The sequence below is a fragment of the Nomascus leucogenys genome, chromosome 11, assembly GCF_006542625.1.
Source record: "Nomascus leucogenys isolate Asia chromosome 11, Asia_NLE_v1, whole genome shotgun sequence".
In the NCBI taxonomy this organism is placed as follows: Eukaryota; Metazoa; Chordata; class Mammalia; order Primates; family Hylobatidae; genus Nomascus; species Nomascus leucogenys.
Window position 1 is genome coordinate 14,646,093 of NC_044391.1, and position 13,309 is coordinate 14,659,401.

A 13,309-nucleotide genomic window follows, 5' to 3' on the forward strand; every position below is an offset into this window, starting at 1 on the left:
GCACTACATACCTCTGAAAATTACTAAATTATTTTACCATATTGGATAGGTTAGGTCTGCACTTCCATCTGAAAGTTCTTTTTCTGAAACACCTATTGTTCTTTCTAGCCACGTCCTCTTCTTGACTCACTGAACTTTGCTCATTCTCCCTGCCTTTTCATAAACCTATATAGCTTTTTGAAAGATACTCAAATATAAAACTAAAACTGTGGAGTTTCATTTTCTTTGTGGACTTTGGGTGGTTGCATACCATATGAACTATGTAATACCTACTTGTCATCATTCTTTCTCAGCGGAATATTAAAATAAATAATCAAGCAAGCCCCTGTTGAGAAACATACCATGAAGTAAAGCTGCTTTGGGCACACTTGAGCATACTGCTTTTTAAGGAATATCTATCCTTTTTTCAGTGTGCGATTTGAATAAGCATAGGCTGTAAGTTCATACAAAATATGACTCCTACCCTTTGTTTAAAACAACGTTCAAATTTCAGCATGTATTTTTGAGGAAGCCATCCACAAATAATCACTAGGCCAACCGTGAATAGGAAAATTATAAGTGTGCTAGGTATGCTGCCTTCCTTCAGGTCTTAAACTTTTGTTAAAATGCTGCATAAATGCATGAAATGGACTGAAAGTGTCCACATTTGAAAAGCAACACAGGAGATAATTCATGCCACAATGGATTTCTTCTTAATAGAATAAGGATCAGTGAAACATGGTGATAAAAGAAAACACTAGAAAATACAGAAAAAATGTATATATATCTTCATGGTTAATATGGCAGTCAATATGACTAGAATTTATTTTTCTGAGTAGAAAAAAATTATAAGAAGAGAAACATGGAAAATTTTATAAACTTATGACACATCAGATAACCTAAATTTAATTTTTTAATCAAGATTTATTATTTAAAATTTAATTAGAAATTTTAGATTTGAAAAGTTTCATTTTGTTGTGCTATTAAATAATTCTTTTGCATATTGCATAGAAAAGGAAAACAAAAGGTACATAATTTCTACACAATTATGTAGAAAAATATGTTCAAGAACAGAATCATGACCCAGAGTTTTTTTATGTTTTAGGTTGTTGGTATGCTCAAAATTTACAAAATAAAAAAGAAAGAAAAAAATGATAAAAGAAAGAGAAAATAAAAAATTTAAAAATTGCTTCATGATTTGCCACTTTTTGTTTGTGTATTTAGTTAACTCCAGTCCAGAGGTAGTTAAGAGTCTGGAAAAAATTCTTTATTTTTCAATACAGACTAAAGTTTTATCTTATTTGTATCTACTTCTATTATTTTGAACTATAAGAATTCCCCACTTATCAGCAATGCTAAATGAAAAGAGGAGAAAACTAGAAAAGACGATGGTTACAGAAAAAGGTAGAGGACGTCACATCAAATATTTTGTTAGATTTTCCAAAAAAGAAGAGCTAATTTCATAAAAGGTGAATATAGAATGTATCTTCCCTTAGCCTGTATATGTAATATGATATTAGGATGAGCCAGCACAAGGTAACACAATGGGTCTCTGCCAACTGTACCAAGTGGGGATGCATAGTAATTGAGAGGCCATTTTAAGATCCTATTCCATTTCCATTAAAAAGAATCAGACTAGTTGGTACAATAAGCAAAATAGCATTTAGTGTTTCTTCTTCATTTTCAAACATTTGAATATATCACAACTAATGTCCTTCTAAAACAATTATTATTTCATAGTGGAAAATCTTGGTAGATAAAAAAGAACATGCAACCTGTTTGTTATCTATAGAAAACTCACTATTTGATTGTTGACTACGCACCTATTAAAAGGGATGCTGTCAGCAGCTTAGGGTCATATGGACTCTTCCCACGGCCGTTTTCAAAATGTGAGTTCTCCAGCTTAAAAATATTGTCCTGTAGATTTAAAAAAGAAAGAGAAAAGGGTTTCCTTTATATATAAAAAGGAGTGTTTTCAACACATCAGTTAATCAGAGAGATGTCAAGTATTCATGTCCAACACAAGAGTTATTTTTATTTGTTCAAACTTCTGAGATGGCAAAATAAATCAAATGTATTGAAAATAGGTAATACTAGCCAAATATCTACTTAGTTTAATGATATTTAGTAGCAGTTAGCACTTTGCAAGTAATAATGTGTAAATGAACTATAAAGAACAGGATGTGTCATGATAAGAGGAGAGTGATTATTTTATCACACAGGTATGTTAAAATCTATCATAATGGCTTTTGAGGAAAGAATGTCAAACTTAAATAAAATGACTCATTTCCTTCCTTTGTAGAAAAGAAAAATAGCAATTCACTATGTTAGTTGTCTAGAATAAATTACACAATCTTGTCTGTATGTACTTTCCGGAAGACATGCTAAATAGCCATCAAATTTATTTTCCCCACTATGTCCTTTGTGCATCTTTGGTGGCTACATGCTTCTTGTGTATTTTTAAGTTATATCAGCAGCAGGTGAAGTGCCTGAAATGCTTCATTCACTTCTCTAAGAGGGAAATATCCCAGGTTAGGAGAGCAGTGTGCCTGGAGGTGGTGTCATTGGAGTAACAAGCACATTATTACCACAGGAAAGCCTGCTCTGTTGGGTCCCTAAGTACTCAGAAACAGGAATGAATTTTTGACTACCTATAAAAAATATACACATGTCTCAAGGTAGAATATGTGCAGGAAAGCATGACATCAAAAATCTCGATAAGGAGATAACGAATTCATGCTTGAGACCCTGTTGTCAGAATGTGTCTACCTACAGCACTCTGTATGTGACAGTGGAGTAAATCTGGGGACATTTCTGAGCATTCTTTTAAGAACCAAGTGCTCTGGGAATTAATTAGATAAGAATATGTATGCTTTTTCCAGTAGCACATTAAGTTGTCCACAGACTGAAATAAAATAGCTTTTTATTTTTTGGCAATTTCTCTACTATTCACATAAAAGTATTTTCTACCATCTTGGTATAGTAAATGGTGTCCATTTTATGATCAATAAGGATCAATTTGTTTAACATTTAATATTTCTGATGGAACTAATGGCAGGGTTTCAAATTATTACTCTTAAAACTCATTTGAATTAAGGACGAAAGTTTAAAAAAAGGAAGAAATTCCAAGTGTTCTGTTTTTATTACTGTGAATGAGAATTACCAATTCTATTCTTCTTTCTTTGCATTTATTCTGTATTTGGCAATTAGCTGTCCTGTACCAATGATATTTCTTTAGCTTAGTTCTAAAATCTATACTGTGAAATAATTTATGGGCTTTCACAGACCTGTACTAAGTTATAGTGGAAAAAGCAATGAGCCAGGCACCAGGCTTAGCTCTGGTTTTCTGGTCACTGTTTCATATCTGTGAGCCTCTGGTCCTAAAATATCAGCACATATAAGGACATTTAACCTCACAAGTTAATTGGGAGGGTTAAATAATTTATTTAAAACATTTTAAAAGCAGCAAAATTTTAAAGATGCTATTTATTTCTATTCTATTAATAATGTTAGTATTACCAGTATAGCAAAATAATATGGAAATTAACACGGGTTGTTGCCACTATTTTCAACTTTCCTAACATAATGTCAAAGAAATATTACATTGAGACATTTATATAAATCACTAAATTCCAAACTTTTTCACAAATATGAATTTATCATAGGCATTTAAATATTAAAATTACATGAAATGACATATTCTATTTAAAAACTTAGAAGAATCATTAAAGAAATACCCAGATATATGTGTATTTTGGTGAAAAATTAGGAAATAGTAAAAAGGAAACATAATAAAAGACCTATACTCTATTGTCACAATTCATACAAAATATTAAAATTCGTATATATGACTATATGTTACAGATTAAAAGAAGCAGCAGAAGAAGAAGTAGTGTGGTAGAAATTATTGTTATAAATATTGTGATATTTTCTTGTACTCAATAAGACATTTTACACTACTGATACATACAGATGCTCTATCTCCTCAAAGCATAAGATACTTTATGTCTGGGATCATATGTCCAAGTTAATCAGACAATGCCAAGGTAGATGAGAAGTGCTTCCAATTTCATGCAGTATTTGATTTACAAGGTAGAGGATTAGACCTCATAGGAAGAGAGGTTAAGCATGTCAGTTATGGTTCAAGAGAAGATGAAAAACTATCCTTCGTCATGGTGTCAGGTAATGTGTTCAAAGCTGGCATCCCTTTCCTTTCCTCCTCTTTGTTCAACCCTATAAATAAATACTAAGTTAGTCACCTCTTTTACTGATACATAATATGTTTCCTTTTAATGTAACTCCTACCCAAGTTTCTGGGAATCTACTATGTAAATCTTCTATATTCTTACACAATTCCATAGAGAATAAATTGAATTTCCTTTCCAGTCTAGTGAGATGGGGATCTGAAATAAATATAATTTGATTTTTGGATAGGGAGATAAAATGACATTTCTTACACATGTTTGTAGTGTAAAATTCATGCCCATTACATGTAATAATGGGCTTTAAGGATGTTGAAATCGGGCATAACTGGGTGTTATCTCTGGCTGTGCCTTTTATTGGCTCTGTGCCTCAGGCAAGTTACTACACCCTTCTGAAACTCGGACTCCTGTAATAAGCAGATAAGAAAATCTCATAGTTGAAGTGAAGAATTCTTGGTATAATGTCTACAAAATACTTAGTATGCCCTTGAAACAGATTTATTAATTTCCCTTAACCATTGTTTATAGTTGTTACAGTAAACTTATTCTGTTCCACTATGATCAAAATATCTTACGTCACAGTAGAAATGCCAGCCTATATTTTTATCAGACAAAATTATAAAGCATGTTTGAAATATCTGTAAATATTTTGACCTTTCACAATGCATTGAAAATTCTTTCTTATAGGTAGATGAGAATATAATTGAAAAGGTTTCATGAAAAATCATTTAAATTAGAAAAAGTACATTATTTTTCTAATATGAGACATTCTTTCAAAAGGAATATAGCTGCCAATTCATTAAAATATTTTGTTAAAAATCTCTAAAAGTTACAGCATTATTACATAGAATGCATGTGAAAATCATCAATTAAAACAGTGTTCTCTTTAACATATCTGATAAATTTAACGTCATTGATATAAAGAGACACTAATATTGCTGTTTCTGTTATCTAATGAGCAAGACCTTAATTTAGATGTGTGAAGGTATTGAATTATCATGAACGAACAGTGTTAATATAATTGCATATTAACACCCTATGTTATCATATGAAAAATATCACATAGACCACTATCTGGCTTTACTTGGAAGGACTTTCAAAATCTGATTGCTACCCAGTGGATTTCTGTTTTGGAAGAGTGTAAAATAGATCGCATATGCAAGTAATAAGACTGAAAATCCTAAGACCAATGTACACAATTAAACTGCATAACTTAAATGTCTTACATGGGCTGAAAGAGTTTTCACTGTAGAAATACATGTATAAAACTTTAGCTACACGGATTCTAATTGCTTTAGCAGATGCTATGAGCATATCATATAAGTTATTGTGCTATATTTTATTACATGATTGCATCAGTTTTCAACTACTGTTTTTAGCTTTCAAGACCACTCTCTCCCCTTTGTCTTTTGGATTTCCTGAATGTTATTAGACTGTGGTGAGGTAAGGCATTAGAGAAAATAATAACTGTGCTAATGTCTAATCCAAAGTCTTATAAATTATAAACCACTGGTGACTTCATGGCAATAAATTTCCTAAATCTCAATCTTGTCCAAGTCATAAATTTAGGTAACAAAGTTGTAATCTTAGTTGTTGTGTTTAATGATTAAAACGTAAATGATGTTTGTAAAAGAAAAAAGAAAGGAAAAGAAACCTTTATATATGTGATAAGATGAATATTTTAGGGGGGAAACTGCATAAAATTATGCAAAAACTAATAGTTGGATGGTATTGAAAGAATGTATATTATTTTTCAAATGGCATTTTCTGCCTTTTTGTTTCTCGCAAAAGACACTTTGTATACCAGTTTTACTAAATTATTGAATATTCCCCTGGTCATGCCATCCTTTTCTCATCTCTGCCTGAGACCCCTTCCTTCTGCTCTCACTCATCCTCAGTCCCCAGCCTGAGGGTGACCTTCTTTTCCTTTGAGATTAAATTCAAAAGTCACTTCCTGGAAGTCTTCAGAGATTCCTGCTGATATAATTAGTTAGTCTTCCTTTGCACATACTTGAATTAACAATAGTATACAGGCAATAACTATACGGGGTGAAACTACTGGCTTCAGCAAATAAAGAGTGTAATAAGATCTCAAAGGAAATATTGTGACATATTGCACTTTGACCAAAAGAGATCCTTCTGCAGATCAAATTTATCCATAATTTACTTTTCCTTAAAAGGCAACTTTAAATATACACTGTGCAATACTACAGTCACACGTTGCATGTAGTTATTTAGTTTAAACTAATCGAAAGGAAAAATTCCATTCGTCAGCTTCATGAGTCACATTTCGAGATGTCAATAGTCACATACGGCTAGTGGCTTCCATAATGGATAAAGGCAAACGTAGAACATTTCCATTGAACGACACGTGTCCAAATCCTGAATCCTATGCCCTTAACAGCACACAATATAGAGTCAGCAGTCAGAGGACCTCCCGGAAGAGAAATTTTGACACCAGATCACAATCATAGTAGAAAAAGTCCATGAGATCTACAAGGAGGGATCACACTGAAAACATTAGTTTAGTTTTTGGGTTAATTCTTTTTTAGGCCAGGAGTTATGCCAAGTGGTATTTAATGGCAGGACAGATGAACAAATACTCACTCTATTTTTCCTGTATGTCATTCTTCATGTACTTGGAGTCACTTTTCCCTAATCTAAGCAGGTACAAATTTTACCTATTATGTAAAGATTAGGCCATGATGCACAGTACATTAAATGTCCATTTATTTTCTCCAGCAGAGAAAAATGTTTTCTCTCTGGAACTTGCATAGCAATCTATCCACATCTTTCTTCTGTTATTTTCTTTAAACTTCACACTTGATATTCGGTGATGCATGTATTCCTTTTTTTTATTAGTTTTTTTAAATGTAAGGGACAAATCTAACTATATTTCTTTCAAACATAAATATAGAGCTTTGCACTGAGTTAAAGCTCATAAAAGAATCAGTGAATGAGTGAAAAAATTAGTAACTGGTTGGAAGAGACTGTGGAAAAACTACATACAGGGAGTAGCAAAGATACCTCCCAGGAACTAATAATTTCACCTTCAGGAGCTAATAAGTTAAGGATCTGACACAGATGTGAACACAATTGTGTAGGAGATGTTAGCCTACAAAATTCAAATATTACCAAGTTTTAAAGTGAATTTTGGGAAACATGATACTCTTTAACGTCTTGGTGGTATGTGTGTTATTATTAATATATTATTGATGCTTACAGACTTCAAATATTAGTCTACTTTTGTTATAGAAGATTAAAAAATAAAACCTATAGTTTAAAGTCCCTTTATCTTTATAATCTTGTTCCTCCTTAATTTTCACTGGGCCTTGTAATGCTTCACCTGATTTTTATATTAAGCTTATCAATAAATATTACCCCTCTCAAAAGGGTCAGCCTCACTGATAGGCAAAATTATCAGATTATTTCTTGGTGGAACATAAACTTATTTCTGATTAATGTAATGTCTCTCCTGTGTATCCCATCATTCCAGTAGTTTTTTTCCTGACTGTTTTTGCTCAATAGGAATTACTGCAGGCAGCTCTGGGATGTAGGCAAGCAGAGGAGGAAACTGGAGAAGCTGCTTGGGTTTGTGAAATGTAATTTTCTGTTTACAGAAATATATAATTTATTTTTGATATGTTCACCATTGTATTTATTTTTGAGACTTTATTAATTTATGTAAGTCTTTGAAGCACTAATATAAATATTTATGATTCAGTAGATACATGTTAAGCTGTTACTATGTAAGGTTAATATAGGTATTTGGAATATGGAGGTGAAAGATCTAGTTGTGAATCTCAAGGAGTATACCACAAAGTATACCAAAAATTATATAAGAATAATACATTACAGACACTATTACAGTTTATAAATTATTTGTTAGCTATTTTCATTTAACATTTAAGTGTTAACATTGCCTTAAAACTTCAGGTATATATGATTTCACTTAATCTTCATGACAACCATACTATTATTATAATATCTGCTTTGCAGATGACAAAATTGAGACATTCTGCATATAACATCAAATCACAAAGCTAATAATGGAGGGAATAAGAATTTGATTACATCTTTTTCCAAAAACATGGTTTTAACCACTATATAAAAATGCAAGATTCACAAACATAATATCATTTACACTAAATAACACACTAAAGTAGTAGAAACAATTTTACTTTAGTATATTTATAATACAGTAAAACTATTTTATTTTAGAGTATTCATAACACACTAAAATAGTAGAAACTGGAAACCATCAGAGTTCAGTGTGAGTCGAGTGAATGTTCTGTTTTAGTATATAAATAATAGCTTTATTTGATTGAGTCCTTCAAAATATATTTTGTAGAAAGACGTGTGTATATGGGTGTGGGTGTGTGTGTCTGTGTGGACTGGATGTGAGTGTAGGAGGCCAGCAGAATCCAGAGAGAGAGGGCAGAGGAAAGCAGGGAGACAGATTATTCTATCTAGAGAAAATAGCACCAGCAAAATTTCCAAAGAAAATAAATATAATTCAGACTTGAAGAATAACATAAAGTTGAGTTTGAACAATGAGGAATATATACATATATTAAAAGATGAAGCTGGAAAATAAATGTGGGGACCAAACTGTGGAGAGTTTTCTATGCCAAAATAAGCAATTTAGTCTGTATTCAGAAGGTGCCAGTGACACAGTGATAATTTTAGTTGCAGAACAATAGCATCAAAGAGGTGCAATATGATGATGAATCTGACAGGGATGATTTAGAGACACAAAAGCCTGGTAGCAGGCAAAGAACGATTTGCCATAGCTTGGGAAGGGAAGAATTAGGTCTTTTTATGCATTATGGCTGTTTACAGGAATTTTAAGTGTTGTATGCTGCAACTTGGTCAAGTCACTTAGTTTCTTTAACTCATGTTTCTCAACATCTGTTGCATCAGAATCCTCTTTGATGTTCCAACAAAGCTATGGCATAAAAAAAGCTTTAAAAAAAGCTAAAAAAAAAAATGAAACAAATCATACATACGTTTTATCAGCAATCTTAAAAATTTATGGACTTTATGTAGTCATGGTAAGGCAAAGGTCTTTCCACTTCTAACACATTGTAATTTTAAGGTCATATCACTCTGAACATCTACATTTACATCTGCTTTTATTCTTTGTCTCCATCCTTGTAAAGAAATATAGAGATTATCCAGATTTTTAAAATCTCTTTTCCTTTGCACTGCCTACATACTATTATATGGAATTCACTTATTTTTATAAATTAAATTATTGAACCTCAGCCCTCATTCTTCTGCTAATCAAACTGCTTAAACTTGGTTTCCTGGCCTGTATGAAATTTCCTTACTTTCCATAGTTATTTCAAAATTGCAAGCTATTAACAGTCCTTGGATCTTCAAAAGAATATGAAAGCAATTACTAATTATAAGCTTCATAAAATTAGCCTGTCAGAAGTAGTTATTTAACAATATACATTGTGGGAAGATGCAAAGAAATGTAACCCTGATCTCTGTCACTAAGTGATGAGGAATTTAAAATATAAACTCACATGAATAAAGAAAGTATAATTTTCTGCCTTGTTTATAATGTATTAACCCTACCTTAGATTTAACTATGATTTACAGCCATATTCCATTAGAATTTCACCTTTCCCTTCAATAAAGCAAACAATAAATTGCTGCAAATAAGTTACTATTAATTGAAAGGAGAACTTCAGTGAAAGATAAAAGTTTAAGGAAGATGTGTACCTATAAGGAAATTTAGGTCTGAGTATATTAACTTTTTTATATTAATTGTTTTGAATAGTTTTAGATGTATAATAATTATAATATTTAGTTTTAAATCTAAAACGTAGTTGTTAACTAAAATATTTTGAATCATTAATTATTGTTATTATGCTTACTCAAATAACAACCACTATTTTTTCAAAAACTCTACACTTTAGGAAAAAAGTCTCAGCAACTACAACTACAAAGCAACTATAATTGTTTAATAATTGTTCTGACAAAAATGCATTTTACCTATTTAATGGTAAAATTATTCCAGTTATATAAATATAGTCCAGTTTAATATTCATGTATAATCCGTATGATTGATCTTTAGTTATATCTAGACTAGAATTTTTTTTACTGATTAAAGCCTCTGTTTCTAGAGAATCTCTACTAGAATCTAAAATAGAAGGAAAGATAATATTTATTATTGAGCTAGACAACATTCCCAGAAAGTTTATCTACAGACTGAATCCAAGTAGGAATGCTTTCCCTCTGCCCTCATTGACTTCAACTTTTTTTTTTTTTTTTTTTTTGAGACGGAGTTTTGCTGTTGCCCAGGCTGAAGTGCAATAATGTGATCTCGGCTCACTGTAACCTCCACCTCCCGGGTTCAAGTGATTCTCCTGCCTCAGCCTCCCGAGTAGCTGGGATTACAGGCACCTGCCACCATGCCAGGCTAATTTTTTGTGTTTTTAGTAGAGCCGGCCAAGTTGGTCTTGAACTCCTGACCTCAGGTGATCCACCCACCTCGGCCTCCCACAGTGATGGGATTACAGGCATCAGCCACTGCGCTTGGCCTTTTTTTCTTTTTTTTTGAGACAGAGTCTAGCTCTGTCACCAAGGCTGGAGTGCAGTGGTGCAGTCTTGGCTCACTGCAAACTTTGCCTCCTAGATTCAAGTGATTCTGCTGCCTCAGCCTCCCAAGTAGCTGGGATTACAGGTGTGTGCCATTGCCCCACTAATTTTTGTAGTTTCAGTACAGAAGGTGTTTCACCATATTGGCCAGGCTGGTCTCAAACTCTTGGCCTCAAGTGATCTGCCCACCTCAGCCTCTCAAAGTGCTGGGATTACAGGAAGGAGCCACTGTGCCTGGCCATTGACTTTGACTTCTATTGTATCCATTCAAGCACTTCTCTATTGTAGCAGAAATCTTATCTTTGATATTGGTCTCCAGGCATTATATGGCTTTTCTGTGACTAAGAATTTCCCCATTACTTTACCTTCAAGGTGCATGTAGTAAAAATATTATGGTTTATCGATTATGAAATCTAGATTCTGTGCCTCATTGTAAAATTATTGATTGCATATTCTAAAAGAAGTTTTAAAAATATCTTTGAAGTGTCAATATTCTTATCTATGGAATGGAAATCCTCTACCGATTCCAGGATTAAATGAAATAAAAATGTGTATTAACATAAGGAAGCATATGTAAAACCTATAGAAATTTAGTTAATTATAATTTATTACCACAGATACACTTATGGTACACTTATGGTATATCTTTGTTATGATAGATAGCATGTGAATAATTCATTTTCTAGGATAATTATTGCTAATAACTGTTAGGCAGCTATTAGCCAAGAACAATCTTTTAAGTGCTTTGTAGGTATTTACTTTTTTATCCTCATAATGCCCCTTGAAATACATGATGTGATTGTTCCACTTTTGTAGATAAAGTAGCAAAGAGACAGAAACAAAGTAAAGTAACGATTAATTTCACACAGCTGGTTTGTAGCAAAACCACATAACCTATTTCCAGAAACAGTAGTTAGTGGAGAAATCATAAAAACCTGATTTTTTTTTGTACTTGATTTACTCAACTATGCTACTTTATTGATACACTTCAGACATAAAGAGCTGTTATACCATATATAGTGTCTCTTAATATGCCTTTGCAGTTCCTGTAGTTCAAGCATATATTAGATCCCGAATTCACCTGAACTGAATTGACCATGACAGAGAATGGTGTATTTAACATGGTCTTCATGTTATACTATTAACATAGTAAAGGTAAATAGAATAGAATGAATTAACATATTTTCTACTTCATTTGCAAAAATATATAAAGTCACCTTGTTTCTAAGTTTGTGAAAAGTTAGTATCATGTTACCCATTCCCATTCTAATAACAATATGTACATGCACAGAGCCCTTAGAGTTGGATTAAATAGGATTTGCCCTCTTAAATTTAAGGGACCTGAATTCATCTGGGTTCCCCCAAAAAACTTTGGGGCCATAATTCATCTGCTTTTTGTCATCATTAAAATTAATGGTAGAAACCAAGGAAAACAGAAAGCATGTGTGTTCAGACTTCATGTAGATTATCTTTTTAATAGGAGCTTAATTTGAGTTTATGCAGATATCATATGCCTGCCATGGTATAATTATTCAGCTTTGAATGCCTGTTAACTCCCTGGATATATAACAATGAAAGGGAAAATTCTATCTTGGCTAGAATGAGAAAGTCCAGAACATGAACAATTTACTCTACAACATTTTGCCCCAGTGAGACCTGGTAAAGTAAGCTGAGTCAGAAAGCAAATCAATGGTCTACAAAAAGTAAAGTAATAGAACAATTGACTTGATTTCTCCATATGTGCATTTTAAGTCTTCTATATTCAAAACACCGTTATTTTTATTTGTGATCTTATAATTTCTTAAAGCATCAATGTTTTTAGTTCCAAATTGTGAAAGTAAAGCTATTTTTTTTTACCACTTCTTTTTATAAACGTGTTTGTCAAATCCATGATTAGATATCACTGGGAAATTTTATCAACCTAAATGTAAATATGTCAACAGAAAGGAGCATATGTCCTGTAAAAAGAATTGGTATCTAGTCATATGGTTTCTTTACATTTCAAAATTTTTTTCAGAGATGCCATCTGGGAAGTGACGAGGCCAAAGGGATTAACATTTTATTTATACCAAACTTTGTTTCAGCAAAGCCTTGTCATTCAAGTGCTGTCATAATGCTATGATGTAACTATATGATTTTCTTTTAGCAAATTAGTGAAGACTTCAAAAATAATTGTTATTTTGACAAAGTTATTCTGGGAAAGAGACAATTCTGTCAATTCTTAGCGATAATGCACATTTTAGAGAATAATTTGGGAATTTGGAAGATCCTTAAAAATGTCCATAAAATTTAACTTGATTATTTTACTGTAAATGTATCTTTATGAAAAGAAAAGAAAAAAAATCAAAGCAAGAAGTTCATCATGGTGAACTCAGTATTTAAGATATTGAAAAATTTTAATGCCAGTTGGGGGGAATGGCAAAGTATTGCCTAGCTATGTAATTGATTATGAGATAGGTGTTAAAAATAGATGTTTAATAACTCTACTATTTCATTGCGGAAGCAACATGAAATGT

The 13,309-nt window shown here is 32.2% G+C and overlaps 1 protein-coding gene across 1 annotated transcript in view; it reads right to left on the bottom strand.

Moving 5' to 3' along the window:
* SEMA3A (semaphorin 3A) overlaps nt 1–13,309 on the bottom strand; it is a 226,570-nt gene that overhangs the window by 96,740 nt on the left and 116,521 nt on the right. The window contains exon 5 of the mRNA XM_030822017.1: nt 1,803–1,896. Within this exon, the coding sequence (XP_030677877.1) occupies nt 1,803–1,896 (94 nt within the window). The remainder of the gene's footprint in view (nt 1–1,802; nt 1,897–13,309) is intronic.